Below are 27,945 nucleotides of genomic sequence, written 5' to 3'. Positions count from 1 at the left end.
TTCGATTTCACTGTTTCGTATTTCGTATCATCCATATATATACCAGAAAACGGGATTTTGCTCAAGGTTGATTGCAGAAATAACAATAACAGGCTAAATCACGAACCATATATATATTTGAAGGTATTTTGCAACTGTATTTTCTTTTTCTTAACACCCGCTCAGATAATAAAGTATCTAGCATTCAATAACCACGCTAATGCCAATTTCAATGTCAATATGATAGGACTAGGCCTATTGCTTGACAACCATGGCTATCAGCTTGTCCAGGCGATTCTTCTCTTGTAGCGTCGAAAGTTTAGTATCTTCGTAAATAACTTTCCCCGTATCGGAATCGCAGATATCAGATATTTGTTTATCCTCCAGAATATCAGCGATTATGTCATAGACCGTGGCATCAGGGGAGTATTTCCCCTAGTATTTTCGAGAACGATCCGAGAATTTGACGTTGATTTTAACTTTGTTTCCTGGAAATTAAAATAGAAAATGAATTGCGATTCAATATCCCTGTAGAAATTTAATTTTCTTGGTTCATCTTTAGAGGATATAGCGCGGGCAATTTGACTGTTTATTGCTAATTTATAATCGTACATCGTCTTAGCCATCTTAGCCAGCTTTTATATTCAAATTAAAATCATCACGCTAAAATTATATTTTTAGATATGTGGATTATCCTATATTACAATGTTTACATATGTAACCAAGAATCGATAATGTTTTTTATATTTCCCTCGCCGCACTGTGCAGTCCAAAGCGCGGAGTTTGTTTATTGTTAGACTACGCCAAGTCGTTTCGACGCTTTTTTCATTGCACCTCAATTCCTGCAATAGTTTGAATCTATAAAAATTGGTGACGATATTGGATCTTGCCCTTAATATTCAGAAGCAAACTTCGTAATCCATACAATTATACCGCTTACTCTTGCAACCGGGGTGGAAGCCTGAAATTTTGGGGTTCCGCGTACCAGTCACGTTCTGAAACTTTAATGGCATACACCAGGGCTACACTACTTGAGGACCGTGGTTCGAATGCAGACCTTTTGAGTGTTTAATCCGGACATTATCTGTCTCAGTATATACGTATTGTTTGTAACAAAACCAGATTCATCATAAATCAAAAAAGCCAATCCTCCCACTAGCTGTGACTACCAGAACAATAATTACATTTCGCCTATTATTTTGTTGAAACCGCTACACCAGATTTTGCATAGAGTTACACCGTATAGCATTTGTATGTTCATAGGTCCGGTACCTATGAAAATTTTAAACTTTTGTAACTGTACACTTGCTAAAATATGTTCGAGTACACACACATGTCATACACTGAATACACACACACACGAACACAATCACACACACACACACACACACACACACACACACACACACACACATACACAAACACACACACACACACACACATATATATACACGCTAGGGTTGTTCAAAAAAAACTTTTTTTTCCAAATCTCACTCGCCTAATGACTAAATCATCAGGTTGTCTAAGAAAACGATGCACACCAAATTTGACTCAATTCCAACCAGTAGAGGCCGTGCAATCTTGAATTGAAATTTTTAATTTATTATTAAAAATAAAATAAAAAAATTTTCAAATTTTTCTGTCAACCCCATGAAATTGTTAAGCCGTCTTCAAAGACGATGCAAAACCAATTTGAGTCAATTCCGACTTGTAGAAGCGGAGTTATTCGAGTTTTACGTTGATAATTTTCGGATTATCCTTGATCCAGGGATTATCAACGAAAAACTCATATAATTCCGCTTCTACTAGTCGGAATTGCCTCAAATTTGTTTTGCATCGTCTTTGAAGACAGCTTAACAATTTCATGGGGTTAACAGAAAAATTTGAAATTTTTTTTTTTTAATTTTTAATAATAAATTAAAAATTTCAATTCAAGATTGCACGGCCTCTACTGGTTGGAATTGAGTCAAATTTGGTGTGCATCGTTTTCTTAGATAACCTGATGATTTAGTCACTAGGCGAGTGAGATTTGGAAAAAAAAGTTTTTTTTCAACAACCGTAATACACACACATACATATATGATATACTTTCCTTGCCATTTCATCCGTGTAACTGTAAGCGGTGTCTTATAAAAGCCTAGGAGCAGCCACTGTACAGCCCAAGGATATCTTTAGAACCCGACATATCAATCCAAAATTCTTCAAGAATTGGTCACGCTGGTTTAGACCTGTTGCTACATCGATACGGCGTATAGGAGGGACATTGAAAGGTATTTTTTGTATCTTAAAATATTTCCTTTAATACTTGTGATGCTATCAGAACCGAAATGATATTCATATTTCAGTTTAGTGTTCAGGATTTTAGTTTTAATTTAATTCCTAATTTTAATATATTAATACCATGAGCATCAAATATCTTCGCATTGAATAATCATGCATGCCTCGACGTCACGTGTTCTCCCATTTCATCGCCACATATACAGGTTAAGCCCAAACTGGGATCATAATCATTATCTACGGCTCTTATATTTTCTCCGCTCCAGACAAAAAAATGTACAATGCGATACACAGGACACAATGTGATGTCACTGCCTGATAGGAGGATTCCGACGCGACCAAGTGCATTCAACCTGACATCCACCGCGGCCTAATGCCCGGCGTGACAGTGTTGGGTTTTGATTTTTCAGCTGTTTTTATAGTGTAGACGCTTTTCGCTTCTCTCTCTAGGCCTTTTTGTGAATGAACAATTTAGGAACATTTTATCTCTTTTACGACAGGATAAAATAATATAACCTCTGATTCATTGATTGATTGAAGCCACAATCTAAAACTTATGGCCTGTAACACTAACACAATTGACATATCTTTATTATTGAATATCCTTCTGGGATTCATAACCAACCTGCCTGAGCGTCGATCGCGTATTTCTGCAAATCTGAAATGGATGGAACAAAAATCAGTACTATCAGCACATGCCAACCCTAGTGAACGGCCAATAGCGCAATTTTCTTTACCTGGATTACCTCCTATCACTTCGACCCCACCTCTCTTGACCTGAGTCATTTTCCCATCCTTCTCAATAACTCGTCCAATGACGTTTCCCGATCCACTGTTAGCCGGAGAAACTGCGATTCAACACGATGCTCATTACCCAGGGTGCAATTCTAGTTTGCAATTCCAGTTAGTTTAGTTTTCACTATCGGCCAGCCTCATAAGTAGTGACACTTTGTTCGTACAAAATAACCCTGGAAGGCTTGCCACTGTATTGAAACGGAATACTGCAGAAGAAGCCTTAGCATATAAGCTTATAATATAAAGGCACGCAATTTGAGGATATTTGTCCTGCACCCGTTCTTATAGCTAATTGATCTGTATCTATATTCAACGAAATGTGATACTCCTAATGGATGCCTTTTAGTAATTTATAAGTATATATTGCCTACTTATTTTCACTTGATCATGAGCTCTTTCAGTCACTTCGCCCGTGATGCGAGTAGTATATACGATCGGTCGCGAACTAACGTTTTTTTGCATGGGCTCTTATGGGCGGGGTGGTGATGCGCCTTTTTAGACCCCCCTTGCGGCGGTGATGCGCCATGTGTTCTTATGGGTGCGGTCGTGATTCGCCCTTTCGGGTATAGGCCGCGGTCGTGATTCGCCGTGAAAACTCGTGGTCGTGACTCGCCTTTTTTGCTATAGGCTGCGGCGATGATGCGCCTGTCATGTATTCTTACGGGTTCTGTGGTGATTTACCATGTGTTCTTACGGGCGTGGCGGTGATTCGCACTTTCAGGTATCTCTCGCGTGGTGTTGAATATGCACGAGTCACCAACAATATCCGCACAAACGGAAACGTGGTTTGTAAGAGGATTTACGCAGTGCGTGCGACCTATATTCCGAATGACCTGCGCGCTGAATTATTTCTCGTCCAGCTGTGTGCTACTATCGATTATTACACTAATCCAGTCAGTGCGAAATAGTTTGCTAAATCTAGGAATCACTTCCAAGGTAATATTTTGGTAATTAGTTTACCGCAGAGCCGGCGTAGACGGCGATTCGAATATCAACAATAACCGCATTCGCAAACTATCACTTCAAAAAGATGTGAAATATTTGTAAAATCCTACGATCGCTCACAAGATACCACTTCCGGCATATCGATCTATCACTCAATACACAACCGAAGTTGAATTATAATTGAATGCGTAAATTTATCACCTCGGCATCAAAATTCGAAAACAACAACTTGATGCTTTATGTTCTCACTCTAATTTCGTGATAAGTGTAATAAGTGTCGAATAACAGATACACCCCCGGCGAGACTTGAATACCAACAAATTGTCACTTATTTCTATTCTAGCCGTAATCCTTTGTGAAGTTAACGCTTATTCAAAAAGGTGTGAAATATTTGCAAAACCCCGCGATCACTGACAAGATAATGTCTCGGACATAACCATCTTTCACGACTTGGTGTCATAACCATACCGATCGCTCACGCGGTGAAATTTTAGTAATCACTTTGTCACAGAACTTGATTTCGCTGGTAAGATTTAACAAGTAACGAATAACAGACCACCAGTGTCGGTAACTTGAATAGCGACAAATTGTCACTTATTTCCGCTCTAACCCTAATCCTCTGTGAAGTGAACGCTTATTCAAAAGGGTGTGATATAACTTTAAAATCCGACGACCACTCACCGGATAATGCTTCAGACATAGCAATCCCTCATGCCCGCTCACAAGGTAATATTTCGGTAATTAGTTTGTCCCAGAACCGTCGCAGACGGTGATTCGAAAACCAACAATTTGACACTTTCTGGTGCTTGCTATATGTTTTGACACTTCGGAACGTGGTTGACTTTAGTTGTATGATAAGAATCATGAGAATATTCAACCAATGTATCAATTTGCCAACTCGAAATGAAACTTACTACACAAACCAAGTTGATTCGTATCTGAATGTGTTAATTCGGTACAATTCTAATTATTTTGAGAAATCTTTTCGTGATCTTTTGATTCGACCATAACCCGAATATTACTGACGCCGACTTTCAGCCGCATCGAATTATTCGCACATTCCGCGCCACTGTTTTCACACTTATAAAATCAATACCAACTATAATTCTACAAGAATCAAGAATCACAAGTATGTACATTATACAGTTATTGTCTTTATCAACATGAAATCAAACTCTTAACAAAAAACACGCATCTTATCACTCGTCAACTCTATCATGAAAATCCTCGAGTCCTTATCATCAAAAATGTTATAGCGCGGCGTCGGAATCCATTCGTGAGATGTACTAAAGGTAAATCCAGATAATCCAAAATGAAATATTTGGACTTTGACATAGTCTGAATCGAAATATATTGACAAACATGACTACCAACTTTGATCCAGTCACATTTCAAGATCATACTTTGAAACAATCCTTGAAACTTACAACTCTATTCACGACTGAGTTTTCCGTTTATGAAATAGAGTTTCAGTAAATACTATCGCGATATTTTAATGTGTTACTACACACAATAGAATCAATCAATGAAATAACACCTGTTGTAAATATTTCTAACTTGACAACCACTTGTGCATACCACGATCGACTTGTGACGCGATGAGTTAAATCGGAATATTTCAATCTATTTGTCGAAACCTTGAACAAACTATCAGGTTATTTTTTGTTGCAATCGAGTGAACGGAAATAGTATTACGTCTCAACATTTCAACATCTTCCCATACAGAGATAGAGAGAGAGAGATATTTATTGATTTGTCCAACCGTAAAGAAAACATCATTGGCACATGCAACAACAATAAATGAACTTACGGTATAGGACAGGGTGTGACCGATATGACTCTGGGTAGGGTCAACTAGTCTGATCACACCCTGCATTAACAAATACAGATTTTGTGTTATAAATTTGGATGCATTGGTTGGGATCAATCAATTCAGCTCAGCATAAAAATAAAATACTAAAGAAACTACAAATTTGGTGGGAGACAAGCGGATCATTGGTAATGGGAGATGAGGTGACTGAATAATTCTTTTTTGAAGGAGTGGTATGGGAGGTCCCGTATTGAGGAGGGTATAGCATTCCATATGACAGGACCGGCATAGTCGATCGATTTCTTTGTGAGGCTACTGGTGGGTCGATGAAAATAGATGTTGCCTTGGGAAGAATATCTGGTATTGTGTGAGTGAACAGTTTGAGCAAGGACGAAGAAATCATTAAACACAGGAGGCAATTCGTTTGAAAAATATTGATGCATAAATTTAGCTACTTCAAATGTAAAAATATCGTCAAATTTTAGAATATTGTATTTGCGGTAGTACTGGGATAATCTTGTTCGATGGGGCAAGCCAGCCATCAAACGCATGGCTCGGTTTTGCAGGGTACGAATTTTAGAACAATGTGAAGTACAAGCATTCCCCCATACAATTATGCCATACTGTACATACGAGTAAAAAAGCGAAAAGTAAATTGTCCTAAGCACAGATCTAGGAACTATGTGCTTGAGTTTTGTCATTACACCTACACATCTAGAAAACTGTGTTATGGTATGAGCAATATGCGGTTTCCATGACAATTTAGAGTCAATGATGATTCCAAGATATTTTGCTGAGTCACACATTGAGATACAGTTATTATTTAGATTCACAGTAAGGTTATCAGAAGCAGTATTAAAGAGCATCATCACAGTTTTATCGGTATTTAAACTTAATTTGTTAGCAGCAAGCCATTGAGAGACTTTTGTAAGTTCACTCTGCGCAGAACTTTGTAGGTTGCTTATAGTATCGGATGAAAGAAAAAGATGGGTATCATCGGCAAACAGTGTAGTATAAAAGGAGGAGCAGTTAATAATATCATTGATGTAGATCAAAAATAGGGTCGGTCCTAAAACTGGGCCCTGAGGCACTCCACACTCTACATCCATTTCTACCGATTTTGACAGACCCAATTTCACAAACTGCTTACGGTCTGCAAGGTAGTTCGTGAGCAGGGACTTGGCAATCCCTCTAATTCCATAATGCTCTAGTTTTCGTATCAGTATCTCGTGGTTCACAGTATCAAAGGCTTTCCGAAGATCAATAAAGATACTACAGCCAACTCTTTTATCTTTAATAATTTTGTAGTAATTTGTCACAATTGATAGGGTGGCATGGTTATTGTTATGACCCGATCTAAAGCCAAATTGGGATGGAGTGAATACCGATTGCAATTCAAAAGAGTAAAATACAAAAAACCTTGTCAAGTCAATCCGTTTGTAACTTACCCAACCAAAACAAAAAGTATCCTTATGAAAAGTAGACTAGACTACGCAAGTAATCACTACAACCAACAAACATATCAAGTTCGGTTTTAGGCATATACCACCAACTCGTCTTATTGGAATGTCAGCAACTCTTTACGGTCATAGTTACAACCGCATTAACTAATTTACCCGGCCAACACGTCATGATCATTCCTGAAATCAACACAAACGCGGCCACTGACTTGAGTTAACCACAAAACGGCATCAAGTTTTTAATCCACTTGTAGCTGACAGATTATTCGAATGCGTCGATGGAGAATATTATTGAACTCGTCGGTATTGTTACTTCAACAAATTTTCGCTTACACGGACTGCGAAAGTTAATATCGAATGGTAAGACTTGATCACATATTTGTTGATCACAGACATGACAACATTACCGAGATTTTATAAACTAGTCATATTACTCTACACATCTATCAATATCAAAATGCGAGTCATCCAATTTTTCTACTAAAGTAACATTTCACTTTTGGAATCGGATTCGGTATAGTCATACAAATTGTATTAAATCCAACATCAAAACAAAAGGACTTTTTTAGTTCATTGAAATCAAATCATTCGTCTTCGACTTGTGCTTTTTTAGATTACCCGCGACAATTCGTTTCGAGTGAGTTGTAACCGAAGTCAAATTATCTTTGTGCCCACAGATATGGAAGATGAATATAGCTAACACAATCACGAATCGACGTTTCAGAGTATTTCACGGATGTAATAAACTTGTTAGTGTCGCCTATCTAAAAGTACGCACGCGTTCGATTTCCATACCGACTGTTGCGATGTTTAGGATTCACTTACAATAACCACGGGTGAGGATTTAACATCAATGTCGTTACTGTCGGAATTCACAACAGAGAATTGAAACATTACACAGGGCGAAAATATCTCTTTGATATCAAAGCACTACACCAAGTACACGATTAATACTCAACTCCGCTCACACTTTCTATAATACATGTTAAATGTAAAATATCACGAGGTCGCACTCTAAGACTTTGATCATTACAAAAGTAAATTGTGATATGTTTGTTAGATGCATCCAATTCAACTAGAAGTGTCTGGTGCCCAACACTCGTAATATCGAAAAAGTACTTGCTACACTATAATTCACTAAACGTGTTTTGTATTGTTGTTCATTTGTAGTATTGATTGAAATTGTTTTTGAACCCTCAAATAATAATTCCCGACATGAAACTAAGCCGCCGAAAGTCGTTACCATCACAAAGAAACAATTTACACGATGTTTGCCAAATGTATTCTATAGTTAGGTGTACTGGAATTATTTGTAAAACACACTCTGGTAAAGAAATCGAAAAGATATCCTGCACCTAAATCTGATAAAACCATTTTGCACTTTGTGTTCGTCAGTAGTATCCATTTGAATTTTTCCATTTCCTCTCGTCAAAGTAGATGTAATCATAGTCGCTAAAGAACTTACTTGGATGTGTTTGAATTCTAGACATAGTTCTAATTTACTCGACGCAAGACCCAAGAACAACCGTAGTTTACAACCGTGCACACATATCCAAAATATCGCACACTCCGCTATTCCTAAAGTACAAACACCCGATACAAAATATTACTTGTTGTGTTGTTGTTGCGGCATCATCTTCACAATATCACCCTCAATACAAATGATGTTTATGTGTAACATGCTATTGATTTGAATCACACCCACCTGACGGAGGAGGATTTACTCAATCTTTACAAAATGGATATTGACCAACATCACATCATCGGATTGTATCTGTTTTGCTGGATATATGAGTTATGTTAGTTTAACAGTGAACAAATTTCACCCTCTTGGATTATGAACTCAATGCGTTAGCAGTCATTCAATATTTTGTTTGTGTCAACTAGTTACTTTGTATGTTACTCCACAACTCTTACAAAAGTACGAAGGATATTAACATCACACTAAGTAATTAACTTTACTCGATATTCTCGCATTACAAAACTAAAGAATGGTTGGTTAGACTCTACAAACTGTTTCGATATCACAAGAACTTTATTGTCTGAATGGGTGTTCATGTATCTTAATAATCAAATAGTTCAACACAGAACTAGTACTAACAGAAACATCAGAGAGTTGTTTACACAAAAGTTTGTATATGTGCACAGTATGCGAATACCATGTGTAAGTCCAGCACAATTGCGGTATCCATCCTAGTTTAGTTAACACAAATTTATTACAACGGGGCCACATAAACTTTCGCGAAAGAAAAGCATACTCACTTCCAGAGGGTTATGTCAATGCCATAGCAGTACCCCAACAAGAAAGTACATATGTTTTCTAGTCACGGTCCTTACATCTTTCACATAGATCAATCTACTTTGCTAACGAAAAGTGCTGAGTCATCACACGATCGCCCTCACAACAAAACAGCTAGTAGATATTATCATTCAAAATGTTCCTAACCCTTTGCGCACCAGTGACAAATCATACAACGAATATGTTTTGTGGGTCGAATTGTTGTTCAGTGTCAAGTCTACCTGTTGAAACTTACATTAAAACAACACAGTCACAATTCAATTAAAACCACGAATCTATTTTCATTTCGTCACAAACTGTCACATACAGAAAAATAAATTTTCTTTTCCCAACACATACTCGTAACCAATCGCTTTCATTAAACACACAGCACCATCATAGTATTTACTTTCTACAACATAGACATTCCGATGTAGTCAAGAAATATTTTATTAATCAAAATCATCGATTTCTGTTTACGGTGTTAGTGTGTGCATGTCATACCTGTGGGCCCCGTATTAAAATGGATACGACACGACTGAATGTAAGGGGGTAGAAGTCTATCGCATCGATTTACATGTGGTCTTCTCTACGGTTTCAAAAAACGAATCATCTATTTTGCATTGGTCGAGACCGAGCGAGCCAGTTACATGTATTCGCGGTAATGATTTTGCTTGTCATATGCGAATGATACGTTTGCTACTCCGACAAATCAAATCAACAAACAACAACAATCTTCTGACGATCATAATAGCAATTTCATTTGCCACCCCTTCGTAATTGTACAAGCACGAAAAGTATATTGTACAACTCGGCAACTACGTTTAACAAGACCAATCACACTACCAACGTTGAACACAAGATACCTACCCAAGTCAAAAATATCATACTGGTTTGGACAACTGACGTTTACCTGTGTAAAATTATCATTTTCACTTGGTGATCTATCCTTTCCTAGAGTAACAAACCCTTGTCGTTTACAAATCTATTTTTTTTCCTACAGCAAAAAACTATTTTCACTTGGAAAAATACTTTTACCTAGAGTAACTAATCATTTTCTTTTGAAAATATATTTTCTCCCTGGGTAACAAACCCTTTTCGTTTGGAAAACTATCATTTACCTGAGTACCAATACCGTTTTCACTTGGCAGTCCGTCGTTTACCTGGCTAAACATATCATTTTCACTTGGAAATCTATTTTTTCCCAGAGTAAGAAACCTTTTTCACTTGGAAATCTATTTTTTCCCTGGGTAACAAACCTTTTTCACTTGGAAATATATTTTTTCCCCGGGTAACAAACCTTTTTCGCTTGGAAATATATTTTTCCCTGGGTTACAAACCTTTTTCACTTGGTGGTCCGTCGTTTACCTGAGTAAAAATATCATTTTCCTTTGGGGGATCTGGCGTTTACCCAGTGTAACAATACATTTTCTCTTGGTCATCTAGCTTTTCCTAGAGTAACAAAACCATTTTCATTTTGAAATCTGACAAACACACCTGACAATTTGATATTTTTGTATATTGTTACAACGGATAGCGACAAAATATACACCAACAACAACTCCAATACATTTGTGTAATCGCATATTCACTTGTGCTGATGCAACCCATCAAAACCATCGGTTACCCACATACAATGTGCTGTTGTACATCGACGTTTATGTTTTTGGAAAATTGGACAATAGGCTTCGATAGTTCTGTGATGTCCGGGCTCGTGCTTTGGATTTTCCAGAGTCAAAATGTCTGAATAAAACACCTCCTTGACGATGGTTGGTATGTGGATAACGGTGTTCGGAAAACGGTTGGATTTATGTCACCCATCGCGATAACAATTCCAGGTCGAGTTTTCCCCCCCTGCATGTTTACTATATTGTGTCTTTATTGGTCAATGTATGTCTCGACATTCAGTTTGAAATCGGAAACCCTGATAAAGTATGTAACCGGATCCGGATATCAACTCAGAATCGATAAACCAATGAACAATATTCAAAGTAAACATGTTACACCCTGTTTTTCCACGAAAAAATACCATCCAGACATACGCCGCGCTTGTTACACCAGTATACGCGTAAATGGAGGTGTGTGACATTGTATGCAATGTGTTGGTATACAAACATCGGGGAGTAAGCCTTCGATCCACAGACATTATCATAGCCGGTAATTTTGATGCAGATCGAATGCCATTAAGCACACCCGATAACAATGTCATACCAATAAGCCACACTGCAATGACTCTGAGTCCGCGCTATTACATCGATATTTCGACACCGTTCGCTGATTTACTCGTTGGTTTTATCGCGTTGTAACATCACAAGATAGTCATGACCCTATCTCCAGACAGATCACCCAGACCAATTGGATACATCGGTCGATATCCGTCGTGTTGTCGACACCGAAGTTTTCTGCTGAAACTGCAGCGTTTGACCAATGTGAACTATCGAAGTACGGTGCTCGAAATGATTGCGATCAGTCTTTCAGTCTCGATGCATGGATGTCGCTACTCCCACATAACGACTCCAGATAAATATCGTGAACAGTGATTCTGCAAATCTCGGACTGATACTGTGATCCAATAAGGTGTGTTTCTGTGGAATGAAGACTGCAATCGTACACCACAATAGAACACTACCTCGCGATTTCACACGCAATCATAAAACACATCAACGTAAGGGTCCAGTTCGTCCGGTAACATTACAAAAAACGGTCGTCAGCACGCGAGATCGGGGTTGGTCTCGTCATATCGGAGCATTTTGAAACTGTCATCACCACAAGGCTATTGACGTCGATTCAGTTGGTCATATCGAAGAACATGTCAATCCGTTTTACAAAGTACCGTTTTTCAAGTCCCTACACCATAGTGTTACGACACAGACAAGATGCGACGGTGGAAATAATAAAACACGGAAGGCACACTTTGGTGTTATTTGACATGGATTTTACACCTGAAGAACCTCACATTCGAGCGATGAATTGGAATGACCTTTGTATTATTGACGTTGAAGGAAAAGAAATGTATCGATTTATCGGTTTCGTACATATCCAACAAAAATCTGGGTATATAATTGTGCATGGTTCGCATATTCGACTGTGAACGCCCAATTGGTATATGTTGTACAGTTCACTTTCACCGTCGTGCGAATAACCCATGTTAGGGTTCCATGTTTGTGTGTCTGTATGTCATGCTTCAGATTGTCTCAGAGTCATTGCAGTGTGGCTTATTGGTATGACATTGTTATCGGGTGTGATGACATTCGATCTACATCAAAACTACCGGCTATGATAATGTCTGTGGATCGATGTTTGTATACCAACACATTGCATGCAATGTCACACACCTCCATTTACGCGTATACTGATGTGGGCAAACAAGCGCGACGTATGTCTGGATGGTATTTTTTCGTGGAAACACAGGGTGTAACATGTTTACTTTGAATATTGTTCATTGGTTTATCGATTCAGAGTTGATATCCGGATCCGGTTACATACTTTATCAGGGTTTCCGATTTCAAACTGAATGTCGAGACATACATGACCAATAAAGACACAATATAGTAAACACGCGGGGGAAAACTCGACCTGGAATTGTTATCGCGATGGGTGACATAAATCCAACCGTTTTCCGAACACCGTTATCCACATACCAACCATCGTCAAGGAGGTGTTTTATTCAGACATTTTGACTCTGGAAAATCCAAAGCACGAGCCCGGACATCACAGAACTATCGAAGCCTATTGTCCAATTTTCCAAAAACATAAACGTCGATGTACAACAGCACATTGTATGTGGGTAACCGATGATTTTGATGGGTTGCATCAGCACAAGTGAATATGCGATTACACAAATGTATTGGAGTTGTTGTTGGTGTATATTTTGTCGCTATCCGTTGTAACAATATACAAAAATATCAAATTGTCAGGTGTGTTTGTCAGATTTCAAAATGAAAATGGTTTTGTTACTCTAGAAAAAGCTAGATGACCAAGAGAAAATGTATTGTTACACTGGGTAAACGCCAGATCCCCCAAAGGAAAATGATATTTTTACTCAGGTAAACGACGGACCACCAAGTGAAAAAGGTTTGTAACCCAGGGAAAAATATATTTCCAAGCGAAAAAGGTTTGTTACCCGGGGAAAAAATATATTTCCAAGTGAAAAAGGTTTGTTACCCAGGGAAAAAATAGATTTCCAAGTGAAAAAGGTTTCTTACTCTGGGAAAAAATAGATTTTCAAGTGAAAATGATATGTTTAGCCAGGTAAACGACGGACTGCCAAGTGAAAACGGTATTGGTACTCAGGTAAATGATAGTTTTCCAAACGAAAAGGGTTTGTTACCCAGGGAGAAATATATTTTCAAAAGAAAATGATTAGTTACTCTAGGTAAAAGTATTTTTCCAAGTGAAAATAGTTTTTTGCTGTAGGAAAAAAAATAGATTTGTAAACGACAAGGGTTTGTTACTCTAGGAAAGGATAGATCACCAAGTGAAAATGATAATTTTACACAGGTAAACGTCAGTTGTCCAAACCAGTATGATATTTTTGACTTGGGTAGGTATCTTGTGTTCAACGCTGGTAGTGTGATTGGTCTTGTTAAACGTAGTTGCCGAGTTGTAAAATATACTTTTCGTGCGTGTACAATTACGAAGGGGTGGCAAATGAAATTGCTATTATGATCGTCAGAAGATTGTTGTTGTTTGTTGATTTGATTTGTCGGAGTAGCAAACGTATCATTCGCATATGACAAGCAAAATCATTACCGCGAATACATGTAACTAGCTCGCTCGGTCTCGACCAATGCAAAATAGATGATTCGTTTTTTGAAACCGCAGAGAAGACCACATGTAAATCGATGCGATAGACTTCTACCCCCCTTACATTCAGTCGTGTCGTATCCATTTTAATACGGGGCCCACAGGTATGACATGCACACACTAACACCGTAAACAGAAATCGATGATTTTGATTAATAAAATATTTCTTGACTACATCGGAATGTCTATGTTGTAGAAAGTAAATACTATGATGGTGCTGTGTGTTTAATGAAAGCGATTGGTTACAAGTATGTGTTGGGAAAAGAAAATTTATTTTTCTGTATTTGACAGTTTGTGACGAAATGAAAATAGATTCGTGGTTTTAATTGAATTGTGACTGTGTTGTTTTAATGTAAGTTTCAATAGGTAGACTTGACACTGAACAACAATTCGACCCACAAAACATATTCGTTGTATGATTTGTCACGGGTGCGGCTTGGTTTCATGTTGGGAATTATTATTTGAGGGTTCGAGAATGATTTCTATCAATACTAGAAATGAACAACAATGCAAAACACGTTCAGCAAATAACAGTGTAGCAAGTACTTTTTCGATATTACGAGTGTTGGGCACTAGACACTTCTAGTTGAATTGGATGCATCTAACAAACATATCACAATTTACTTTTGCAATAATCAAAGTCTTAGAGTGTATAACCTCGCGATATTTTACATTTAGCACGCACAATGGAGAGTTACTGAAATGATTAAGAATTGATCGCTAGCTTCGAACGGTACTTGATACTCAAAGTGATATTTTCACACTCTGTAAAGTGCATATGTTTCAATTCTCTGTCACAAATTCCGACAATAAATCGTTGGATTCAATAGTAACGATATTTTGATATACTGATTCTACACTTAGTCGTTTCAATTACCCGTTGGGAATCGGGATAATAAAGCATTTTGTATCGGATGTTCAATGTATGAATACTGGAATTATTACATCTTTAGTGCTGTTTATCGCAAACGATAGATTTTAATAATTGTACTGATTGTTGAATGTAATAATACCGATATTGTCGTTTCATCTTTAGTCTTGGTTACTGGAAATATTTTCTGATATCCGCGATACGCAGAGTGATTTTTATCAAGGTGGAGTAATTTTCCTATCAAGAACATTTCAGACACACATAGTTTTACAGCTTAATATGTTAATAACAACGGTACTGAAAAGTTTGTTGCTGTCATAATAACCTTTACAACAACGCCGGGTCTAATTAACGCGAATAATTTAATAATCAAGTCATGATAGACCATTACAAAATCTCCTATGTTAAATCGATGTGACAATCCTTATGTTTACATCACGATAATTTTCGATATAACACCTGCGTTCGATTGTAAGAAATGAATTCTCAACTACGTTGGTCAGACATTCAAATATCATATACTCAAAACATATCTTAATCTCAAGTCGCCGACACCGAGAAGTAATTACTTTTGTCTTACAAAATATACCACATAGTAATTTTTTTTGTCTTGCAGAGTAGTAACGACTTTTACAGTTGAATAAAAATACGAGTTGGTGGACTATGAATACAACCGAACTTGCTATGGATTTTGGATTGTGGTGATTACTCGCGTAGTAGTCTTGTCTACTTTTCATAAGGATACTTTTTGCTTTGGTTGGGTAAGTTACAAACGGATTGACTTGACAAGGTTTTTTGTATTTTACTCTTTTGTTTATGGGAAGATGTTAAAATGTTGAGACGTAATACTATTTCCGTTCACTCGATTACAACAAAAAAAAATAACCTGATAGTTTGTTCAAGGTTTTGACAAATAGATTGAAATATTCCGATTTAACTCATCGCGTCGCAAGTCGATCGCGGTATGCAAAAAGTGGTTGTCAAGTTAGAAATATTTACAACAGGTGCTATTTCATTGATTGATTCTATTGTGTGTAGTAACACATTAAAATATCGCCATAGTATTTACTGAAACTCTATTTGATAAACGGAAAACTCAGTCGTGAATAGAGTTGTAAGTTTCAAGGATTGTTTCAAAGTATGATCTTGAAATGTGACTGGATCAAAGTTGGTAGTCATGTTTGTCAAAGTCCAAATATTTCATTTTGGATTATCTGGATTTACCTTTAGTACATCCCGCGAATGGATTCCGATGCGGTACTATAACATTTTTGATAATAATGACTTAAGGATTTTCAATCAACAATACTGGAATTTTTTGGTAATGTTAGAGTTGCCAAATGATTAGTTGCGTGTTTTTGTTAAGTGTTTGATTTCAAGTTAATAAAGACAATAACTGTGTAATGCACATACTTGTGATTCTTGATTCTTGTAGAGTTATAGTTGGTATTGATTCTATAAGTGTGAAAACAGTGGCGCGGAATGTGCGAATAATTCGATGCGGCTGAAAGTCGGCGTCAGTAATATTCGGGTTACGTTCGATTCAACAAAAACGCGTTAAGGGATTTGTCAAAGGATTAGAGTTGTACCGATTTAAAACATTCAGATACGAATCGACTTGATTTGTGTAGTGAGTTTCATTTCAGTTGATATTGATTGAATATTTTCATGGATCTTATCACGCAACTAAAGTCAGCCACTATTCTGGAGGCGTGAAACATATAGCGATCGCGGGCGAGTGACAAATTGTTGGTTTTCGAATCACCGTCTGCGACGGCTCTGTGACAAACTTATTACCGAAATATTACCTTGTGAGCGGGTATGAGGGATTGCTATATGTCTGAAGCATTATGCGGTGAGTGGTCGTCGGATTTTAAAATTATATCACACCCTTTTGAAGAAGCGTTCACTTCACAAAGGATTAGGGTTAGAGCGGAAATAAGTGACAATTTGTCGCTATTCAAGTTACCGACACTGGCGGTCTGTTATTCGTTACTTGTTAAATCTTACCAGCGAAATCAAGTTCTGTGACAAAGTGATTACTAAAATTTCACCGCGTGAGCGATCGGTATGGTTATGACACCAAGTCGTGAAAGATGGTTATGTCCGAGACATTATCTTGTCAGTGATCGCGGGGTTTTGCAAATATTTCACACCTTTTTGAATAAGCGTTAACTTCACAAAGGATTACGGCTAGAATAGAAATAAGTGACAATTTGTTGGTATTCAAGTCTCGCCGGGGGTGTATCTGTTATTCGACACTTATTACACTTATCACGAAATTAGAGTGAGAACATAAAGCATCAAGTTGTTGTTTTCGAATTTTGATGCCGAGGTGATAAATTTACGCATTCAATTATAATTCAACTTCGGTTGTGTATTGAGTGATAGATCGATATGCCGGAAGTGGTATCTTGTGAGCGATCGTAGGATTTTACAAATATTTCACATCTTTTTGAAGTGATAGTTTGCGAATGCGGTTATTGTTGATATTCGAATCGCCGTCTACGCCGGCTCTGCGTTAAACTAATTACCAAAATATTACCTTGGTAGTGATTCCTAGATTTAGCAAACTATTTCGCACTGACTGGATTAGTGTAATAATCGATAGTAGCACACAGCTGGACGAGAAATAATTCAGCGCGCAGGTCATTCGGAATATAGGTCGCACGCACTGCGTAAATCCTCTTACAAACCACGTTTCCGTTTGTGCGGATATTGTTGGTGACTCGTGCATATTCAACACCACGCGAGAGATACCTGAAAGTGCGAATCACCGCCACGCCCGTAAGAACACATGGTAAATCACCACAGAACCCGTAAGAATACATGACAGGCGCATCACCGCCGCAGGCTATAGCAAAAAAGGCGAGTCACGACCACGAGTTTTCACGGCGAATCACGACCGCGGCCTATACCCGAAAGGGCGAATCACGACCGCACCCATAAGAACACATGGCGCATCACCGCCGCAAGGGGGGTCTAAAAAGGCGCATCACCACCCCGGGTTTCCAGGCGCGTCACCACCCCGCCCATAAGAGCCCATGCAAAAAAACGTTAGTTCGCGACCGATCGTATATACTACTGATGCGTTCCCCGATTGTATCTCCCCGCCTGTTGTATGAAGAGAAATATCTTTTACCGCGTGAAGGTACATCATATCAGTAAAAAATATGATCACTGTAATAATCTCTTGGGCGTATAAGGGTTATGGTAGGCTTACCATATATGTCCTAATTCAGGAGGATTTGTCCTCCTTTGCCCTCTGAGGACGCTCAACAATGCCCGGATGTGCTCTTTTTTAGCATTTCGAGACTATCAACCACACTTTTAGGCAAAACGTCATGTATTTATTTACAAACAATCACATGCTCAACAATACCCAAATGTCCTCTTTTTTAGCATTTCGAGACTATCAACCACACTTTTAGGAGAAACGTCATCTATTTATTTCCAAACAATCACTGTAACCATGGAACATGCAAAATTGCTGGTTTAATTACTCTATCAATCCTACATACACCTTTTTGATTAAGATTGCAAACTTCGTTCAACGTTCTGTGCAACATCTAGTTCTTTGCACATACGAGGATCCGTCGCAATATTATGACCCACTTTCGAACTTAACAGACAGAACAGTTGGATCAGTTTCGAACATTCTGACGGTTGTATATAGCGTTAATAATTGTAATTCGTGTGATCATTCCTTTTTGGCAAGGTTCAGAAAATCGTAAAGTATTCATGGGCTGAATCCGAAAAATGAATTCTGATTTGTTGTTTTTGCGTCTGTGTTTATCTATTTTGTGACTTTCGCTTGCAATTACCAAGAAAATGTAAAACATCATCAAACTCAAACGTAACAATTCCACCTTCGTTTCACTTGCCGGCAAAAATATGTCGTCTTTAGCGGTGTTGAAAATTTGGTAAGCCTAGGTTATGTACGTGGCGACAACTCGAAGAAAAGGGGAAAGTAATCAGTGAACTCTGGACAGTCGCCTAAATAGCAAATAATATTCCTTCCATAACTTGATATGTTATGATATGATATACGTCATATTACCGAATTTGCAATATTTGTTTCGATATGTTTGCGTGTATAGGGTTAGGTGACATTCAATGTATTGGCTTATATATAAAATGTACAATGTACATATCACCTTTCATGCTGCATTTTATCACCCATATCAGTTCTTCAGAGCGATTCGTTTACTCTCGAACAAACAATTCCTCTTTGTCAAATGTGGCGTATGTCTATTTGAATACATAAAGGCGTGTGCTCGGTTATCTATTAATAATTTCACTTGAAAATTCACGAGACAACACACAGTCTCATAATGAAGAATTACCAAGTCCGATGCCTAGTTAAAGTTGGTTCGATGACTATCACTTGTTTTTTTTATTCCCGATGCAAATTTGCGGCGAAAGACCATCGCTCGAAAAGAAATAAATGTCATTACAGAAACTGAGATCACTTTTTATGAGTCATGCGTCTCTATATATGTAAACTCGGCGAATAAACTATCCAGAGACGTACGAATCAGTATCTTATGTAATCTCAAAGCAGACCAAAATATAGTGTGATATTTTAGCCGAGAGCAGGCGCAGGGTACATCCTTCCTCAGTAGATCAATAATATGACAATTATAGTGCACATTCATCGATACATTGCTGTTTACTTGGCATGACTTGAAGTGTTGAAAGTTCAAAGGAAGTTAGTTACGAATGCGAAGAAGGTGGTTGTCCATGGTAGATCTAATTCGTTACTGACACCATGCTCGAATAACACGTTAGTAACTTATTAAATTTACGAACTATTGACCAGGGAAAAATTGTTCGCCTTAATGCGGTTATTATTGCCTGGACCGGTACCAAATGAGACGTAAAATTGGCAGGGAATACTGTTCTGATCGAGTTTTGCAACATGGCGCGATTTCACGCATGGCTGCACCTCTCCTATAATTGTTTATTGCAGTATTGTAGTGTTTGTAGCTCGATTAAATAGTTCCGCTTTCTGTGCTGGTCTGCTCCATCAAGGCAAATGTGTATTCCCTAGCTCAATGGTTCTCAAAGTTTTAGACACGCCCCCTTGATGAAAGGGAAAAGCGCCCTACTATTATCGTTGTATCAAAAAATAATAAAAAGAGCAACAAGAATGTTGTAATCCCTACGCGTAGTTTTATAGCATGGAAGGTTATAACTGTTAGAGACTATTCAAATATGAAATACAGACTGTATACAGAGCCATATATATGCGCTGGAGGTAAATTGCGCGGTGCGCGAAAACATGTACACTTCAATATTTTCTCAATAATAAATAAAAATGTGCAATGGTAGCACGAAGCATGGATATGTATATATTAGCGATTTTAGTGTATAATCCATTCTATTACTCCGCTTGAGCTTAACTCAAACGTATCTGAGAATATGCAAAGTCAAAAACCAATTTCTCGTGCATTGGTCGCTGGTGCTCAGGCAAGAGAACTACTCACTTCAGTTTAAACCCTTTTTCTTAGATTCAAAGAGCATATTATATAAACATGGCATATGACATGACCCTATAAAGAAAAGGAAATATCATATTTTCCTAACTTTGTCTCTGTTTGCGTACTCTGAACAGACCATAAAATCATCAGCTAAGAGCTAGTGCATTCATCAGTTGCTTTTAATTCAGAGACATTTTCTGATTGGTGCAAGGTCCGGTATCAGTCGAAATCTACCATCGGTTTATGGGTGTGACGCAATTTTGACATTTAAAATCGATTTCAGGTGTCGCTGCACGCCTCTTATAATTGATAATCAGAGGTGGTCAGTAACGAAGTACTTCTACTTTTTCGAAGTACTCAAGTAGTTTCCCTCTACTTCTGGTACTTACTCAAGTAGATCTGATTTTCGCTACTTCTACTTCTACTTCTTAATATTTTGTGATCTGCTTACTAACTTTTCGCTATTTTCAGTTTGTCAAGTAGAAGTAGTTCAATCTTCCAATCAAGAAGATAGCCTGAGGAATTTCGGAGCTGTTTTCACGGAGTATTAACATTTAATTTTCATAAAAGTTTAGTAAAGCAGAGAATTTTCGTCGCGCTTCGCGCGCAGTGGATACAGAGTGACCAGTATGATTTCACGAAAGTATCGGTGAATATAATTTAGGTGGAAGGTTGGCGTGGTTCCGTTACAACCACATTGTCGCCCTTCGCCCATATGAAATAATTAATCAAAGTATATGTGGCTCATCATAACGTTTGAAACTGATGTTTCACAATCTAGCATTTTCTTGTCATATCTAGCATATATGTCCATGGTGTGTCCTAATCTGGAAGAGCGGACTTTTACTTTCTTTTTTAGTTTTAGAGCTGTTTTAGCATACCACCTTTGAAACTCTCTGGACTAAAAACATGAAATACATATTCTGCTTTTAGAAGTAGTATTTATATATTTCACTTTCAATTCCCAGTATCATATACTTTGAGTTATAATTATTATCAGTTCTTTTGTCCGGATAGCATACATGTTGAAGTATAAAAGCAAGTGCAGTAATGCCTTTAATTTCTGGAAATAAAGCTACACAATATGGAATTTTTACGGTCCACCATATTTTTTATTAACGTTTACTAATAGCGCAAAGTGTTTACGCCGTATCCTGTACAACTTCTCCGTATTGCTCTTCGACCAAACTACGGGCCTTATAATATGGGGGATGGCGCCATACCATGTTATTTTCCAAAACGTGCTGTTCGAGAAAACAGAGGATTAGCACCGCATTTCATTATCAATACTATCATTTTCATCCCATGAAGTGGACGAATGCTTATGCTATCGAAAATTGGATACCTGCGGGTATGCATCAATATGAATCAAGCTCGTCACCTATCACATAGCTCAATTTGCACCTTTTTATAATCCATCCAATCGGAATCGTTTTCATAACTACTTACTTACTTGAGTACTTTTAAAGTCAGTCAATTCTACTTCTACTTCAAGTAGTTTTAGGTTGCTTGTGAAAGAAGTACTTCTACTTGTACGTGAGTAGATTTTTTCGTGGCTACTTCTACTTCTACTTGAGTAGCTTTCTTGACTACTTTGACCACCTCTGTTGATAATAGCAGCATAATAGCTTTTGTAGCATTGTGATCATTAAGTACGGGTTCCGTTTTCTGTGTTAAACTTTGCTCGATCAAAGCAAATATGCATTCCCAAGCTGCATGCGGCTTATTACTGGGTGGGAGACTACCTTAAATCAGTTTCACGAATACCAAAAAATAGGTTAGCTGACTCAGTTGACGACTTATTTGTTATCGCAATAGAACTCTTCGCGCGCAGGCTACGAAAGAAGGTACTGCGTAAGAAAGTACGACGTATCCACTATTGGAGTTAAGGTATGGAAGCTACATGATATATACATCAGAGAAGGTATAGTTCATCTGCGCAGGTTGTTGTCGCGATTTCACACTTAATACCACACCATTGGTGTGTGTATTGTTTTACTGCGCTGCCACTGTAGCATTTTATGGTCATCAAACTATCCTTGTTAGTCTGGCTAGTCGAGGTTACCGGACCACGATGCGACATATCTATTTCGTTAACTGACACATAAATCCCACCATTTTCATTGGTTGACATGTGAGAGCTGGCATTTTGATATGACACGTTTTAGAAGTGGTTCTATGGAAGTTTCTGCAATAACTTGTTTTTGACTATACACGATTTCTTTAGAAAGAACTGCTACTTTTTGTGTGATAGCTTCTATTATACTGTCAAATTTAACTAAACTGTACTTTCAATATATAAGGAATTTTGTTAGAAAAATGTCCTTAGTCTTCATTAGCCTGTTCTTAAACCAGCCATGAGCAGCTTTTAAAGTTCAGTACAATGCTTCTTCTGTATAGTTAGAGCTCAATGCTCGCTGATCTGTCAGCCCCACCACCTAACCCGTAACAGGAACTTTAACATATGATGCCAATTCTCGAGTCATGAAAAGCCTTTTATATCTGATAATATCCAACCGTCAATCCCGAAACGGGAACTATACCAACTGATGCCAATTCTCGGGTCACGGAAAGCCTTTTATATTTGTTCATTTGGGCATGATAATGTTTGTATCATTGTCACGATTCTCTATAGCAGTTCTGCTTTTTTGTGATTGCTAATGTACGCAGCTACACACATTGCACACAAGGCAAATATGTATTCCACAGAATAGTTTCAAGACAATTAGAACGTCTCTTTCCGAAATATCTATACAGTATGCGCCTGACCGATATTGATGATGTGAGTTTTTAAACCCGAAATTATCACTCATTTTAGCCAACATGACCGGCAGTACCGCTTGCTCAGATCTCAACGTACCTGCAGCAATACCAGATTTAAACCAAGCCGCATACTAATAAAGCCGCATCACCACACCTCGAAAGAAATATCGATATCGAAATATCGGCGGTTTTCTTGACGTCAAAAAATGCTAGTTTGTAATCTGTCTGTCTGTCTGTCTGTCTGTCTGTCTGTCTGTCTGTCTGTCTGTCTGTCTGTCTGTCTGTCATTTTTTGACTTGATGCGTTTTTGCCGTAGTTTGTAATCAGAAAACTGTTGTTTCTGAGGGGCAGTCTGATCTGGCGCTGCCGATTATAGGCGCAGAAGCCTGTCCAATCACTTTTGGTATATCTGCGTGTGAGATGACTCGGAAATACCGGTCGCGCTGGTCACAGCGGTCTCAAGTGATACTGGGAATATTCCGTTCTCTAATAACCTTGAGTACAGTCGGCTTAATTTTGAGACACACAATCGCGCCAAGCACGAAAATAAACAAGTTGCATCAATATACGCGAAATGTTCTGCTTTATGTTAATTTACAAAAAATTACGAAAATTTGAGGGGGTATGGTCGATTTCGCCGCCCCTTACCAATGCGCCGAAATTGTTGCTATTTTAGTCATCAGAATCCTAAATTTCGCGGTCAGGCTAGTCAAAGTTTAGGTTGACCTTACAAGTTCACCATGAATTACATTGACAATTCATTTTTAAGAATAATATAATCAGTTTCGGAATTACCGCGCGGGCTACGAGTTGCCCACCTCAGTTTTTTACATTTGTAAATATGATTCTACAGCAATCTGCCTCATAAATTATTATGAACCTTACCGCACGCTGTTTAAATGTGTTGTTAGCTATCGAATTGTATAGCAGGCCCATATGCTAGCTGCCAGGTGTGAAAGTAAGCTACTCTTCAATTTCGATTACACACAAATCCGAAGTCATATAGTTCCATCGATATGTATTATCCATATCTCTCGGAAAATAAAACAATTCTCTCAAGTCCAAGTCGGCTTAATTGCATAACGTAGTAAAACAAGCTAGTACGCGAGCCGTATAAGATTATTTGTTTGACGGTATTTTGCAACTGCGTTTCGCATATCAACTACGTTTCAGCGAATCAGGTGTCTAGCAATTTATATAATCACGGCAATGCTAATACAATTCATAACATCAATGTTAATATGAGCGCAGTATTGTTTGACAACCACGGCTTTCAGCTTGTCCAGGCGTTTCTTCTCGAGCAACGCCGAAATTTTGGTATCTTCGTCAATGATGACCCCCGTCTCGGAATCACAGATATGGGAAATCTTTTTGTTCACCAGAATATCAGCGATGATGTTATAAACTGTGTCTTTGAGACGGTATTTTGCTTCGTGTTTAGGAGAATAATCCGAGAATTTGACGGAAACTTCAACTTTGTTTGCTGTAAATTTACAGGAAAAATAATTCGAATCAATTTACTTGCAAAACTATAAATTTTCTTGCTTCGTACATACAATGTCTCCCATATAGGTCAGTGCGTTGGTCTTCAACGTTTTTGTCTCAACTAGACTGTACCATTGGATTTCATATTAAATCGTTTTATAATACATCTTACATTCTTAATCGACAGTCGAACGACAAGATCATATCAAGTGGTCTAGATTTATCAAATGTTCAACCAAACAGTGAGCACCGTAAGGTTGTTTTGTCTGTATCTATTCTCGGATTAATAGGAATACGATACTGTTAAAGGTGCATTGTCCAGTTAACTCCGTCATTTTCTTTCTGCAGCAGCCACTGTACCGCCAAGGGATATCTTTAGACCCTGCCTCACACAGATATAGGTTATGAGAAACGACAATAGCGGTAGTAAAATTATTTTTTATACGCATTGTTTAAAGTTTTATTTAGCATTATACCACTGATAAACTGAACGGTAACGCTGCAAGGGCCGGGTATCGGGGACGGCTCTGGACTAGAATCTACGACATAGCTTCTGAGAGGATAGCAACGCTGATGTGGTGATTTATTTTAAATGTAATATTTACTCCAGTACAAGGCAAATTAATAGATCTTTACTATTATGGGTGATCTCAAAAGCAACTTATTGTTCAGTTATAATGTCCCAGTTAGGGTCCTAATCCTAACACAGATCCCCATCAGCATACATATCAATCCAAAATTCTTCAAGAATTGGTCAAGCTGGTTTAAAACTGCTGCTATATCGATACGGCATATAGGAGGGACATTGAAAAGGTATTTTTCTTGTATCTCAAACTATTTCCTTTAATACTTGTGATGCTATCAAAACCGAAATGATATTCTTAGTTCAGTTTAGTATTCATTATTTTAGTTTTAATTTAATTCTTATTTTAATATATTAATATATTAATACCATGAGCATCAAATATCTTCGCATTGAACAATCATGCATGCCCCGACGTCACGTGTTCTCCCATTTCATCGCCATATATACAGGTCAAGCCAAAACTGGGATCATAATCATTATTTACGGTTCTTATATTTTCTCCGCTCAAGACAAAAACGTACACTGCCATACACAGGACACAATACGATGTAATTACAAAATAGGAGGATTCGGATGCGACTAAATGCAGTCAACCTGACATCCGCCGCGGCCTAATGCCCGATGTGACTGTGTTGGATTTTGATTTTTCAGCTGTTTTTATATTCCACACGCTTTTCGCTTCTCTCTCTAGGCCTATTTGTGATTTGTGAATGACCAATTTAGGAACATTTTATTTCTTTTACGACATGATGAAATAATATAACCGCTGATTCATTGATTGATTGAAGCCACAATCTAAAACGTATGACCTATAACACTAACACAATTGAAATATCAATAACATTGGATATCCTTCTTCGATTCATAACCAACCTGCCTGAGCGTCGATCGCATATTTCTGCACATCTGAAATGAATGGAACAAAAATCAGTACTATCAGCGCATGCCACCCTATGGTTAACGGCCAATAGCGCAATTCTCTTTACCTGGATTACCTCCTATCACTTGGACCCCACCTCTCTTGACTTGCGTCATTTTCCCATCCTTCTCAATAACTCGTCTAATGACGTTTCCCGATCCACTGTTAGTCGGGGCAACTGCGATACAACACGATGCACATTTGATACAACGTTGCATCAAATTTTCGCTCATATATCTAATTGATCTGTATCCATTTTCAACAAAGTGTGATAGTCCTAATGGATGTCTTTAAGTAATTTAAAAGTATATATTGTCTACTTATTTCCACTTGATCATAAGCTCTTTCAGTCACTTCGCCCTTGATGCGTTCCCCGATTGTATCTCCCCGCCTGTTGTATGAAAAGAAATATATTTTACCGCGCGAAGGTAAATCATATCATATCGATCAAAATTATGATCACTGTAATAATCTCTTGGACGTATAAGGGCTATGGTAGGCTTACCATATATGCTCTAATTCAGGCGGATTTGTCCTCCTTTCTCAAGTAAAGGGAATGGTCCTCCGAGGACGCTCAACAATGCCCAACCTCACTTTTAGGCGAGAAGTCATGTATTTATTTCCAAACAATCACTGTAACCATGGAACATGCAAAATTGCTGGTTTAATTACGCTATCAATCCTACACCTCTTTGATTGAGATTGCAAACTTTACTTAACGTTCTGTGTAACATCTGGGTCTTTTTACATGCGAGGATCTGTCGCAATTTTATGGCCCACTTTCGAACTTAACAGACATAACAGTTGGATCAGTTTCGAACATCCTGGCGGTTGTATATAGCGTCAATGATTGTAATTCGTGTGATCATTCCGTTTTAGCAAGGTTTAGGAAATCGTAAAGTATTCATGGGCTGAATCCGAGAAATAAATTTGATTTGTTGTTTTTGTGTCTGTATTTACCTATTTTTGTGACTTTCGCTCGCAATTACCAAGGAAATATAAAACATCATCAAACTCAAACGTAACAATTCTACTTTCTTTTTTCTTGATGGCAAAAATATGCTGTCTTTATCGGTGCTGAAATTTGGTAAGCCTAGGTTATTTTCATGGCGACAACTCGAAGAAATGGGGAAAGTAATCAGTGAACTCTGGACAGTCGCAGAAATAGCAAATAATAATCCTTCAATAACTTGTTATGTTTTATTGATGTACGTTTATACGATATGGGATAGGCTGATATGATATACGTGATATTGCCGAATTTGCAATATTTGTTTCGATATGTTTGCGTGTATAGGGTTAGGTGACATTCAATGTATTGGCTTATATATAAAATGTATGCATCACCTTTCATGCTGCATTTTATCACCCATGTCAGTTCTTCAGAGCGAAAATATTCGGGTTCATTTCATCATGATTATACTATTCAATTGTATAGTGAAGTTCTGCACCTCCACGAAGCACCCCCGAATACACGCGTCAGTCTCC

General features: G+C 37.9%; 1 protein-coding gene across 3 annotated transcripts; it reads right to left on the bottom strand.

Annotated features, from left to right (window-relative positions):
* Positions 1-27,945, bottom strand: LOC145439603 (uncharacterized). 3 transcript variants are annotated; one of them, XM_080317112.1, is made up of 5 exons: positions 27,805-27,945; positions 26,778-26,848; positions 26,525-26,635; positions 2,882-2,914; positions 1-467 (listed from the first exon to the last, which is right to left on the bottom strand). In XM_080317112.1, the coding sequence occupies exons 1-5, from the start codon at positions 27,828-27,830 to the stop codon at positions 415-417; spliced, it is 294 nt and encodes a 97-aa protein (XP_080173238.1). In that variant the 5' UTR covers positions 27,831-27,945; the 3' UTR covers positions 1-414. The 3 variants fall into 3 exon arrangements, with proteins under 3 accessions (XP_080173238.1, XP_080173239.1, XP_080173237.1); XM_080317113.1 differs by lacking the exon at positions 26,525-26,635 and adding an exon at positions 2,994-3,104; XM_080317111.1 differs by lacking the exons at positions 1-467; positions 2,882-2,914 and adding exons at positions 24,466-24,950; positions 26,412-26,444.

This window comes from Botryllus schlosseri, chromosome 5 (assembly GCF_051294905.1).
Source record: "Botryllus schlosseri isolate E-star chromosome 5, Bs_hap1, whole genome shotgun sequence".
Lineage (NCBI taxonomy): Eukaryota > Metazoa > Chordata > Ascidiacea > Stolidobranchia > Styelidae > Botryllus > Botryllus schlosseri.
This window is presented reverse-complemented; position numbering and strand designations above follow the sequence as displayed.

Coding starts and splice junctions, on each gene's coding strand:
- LOC145439603 (XM_080317111.1), bottom strand. CDS start 27,830: ATGGGTGATAAAATGCAGCATGAAAG. Junction 26,445..26,524: donor AGTGATAGGAGGTAATCCAG/GTAAAGAGAATT, acceptor CATTCATTTCAG/ATGTGCAGAAATATGCGATC. Junction 24,951..26,411: donor TGCGATCGACGCTCAGGCAG/GTTGGTTATGAA, acceptor GTAAATTTACAG/CAAACAAAGTTGAAGTTTCC.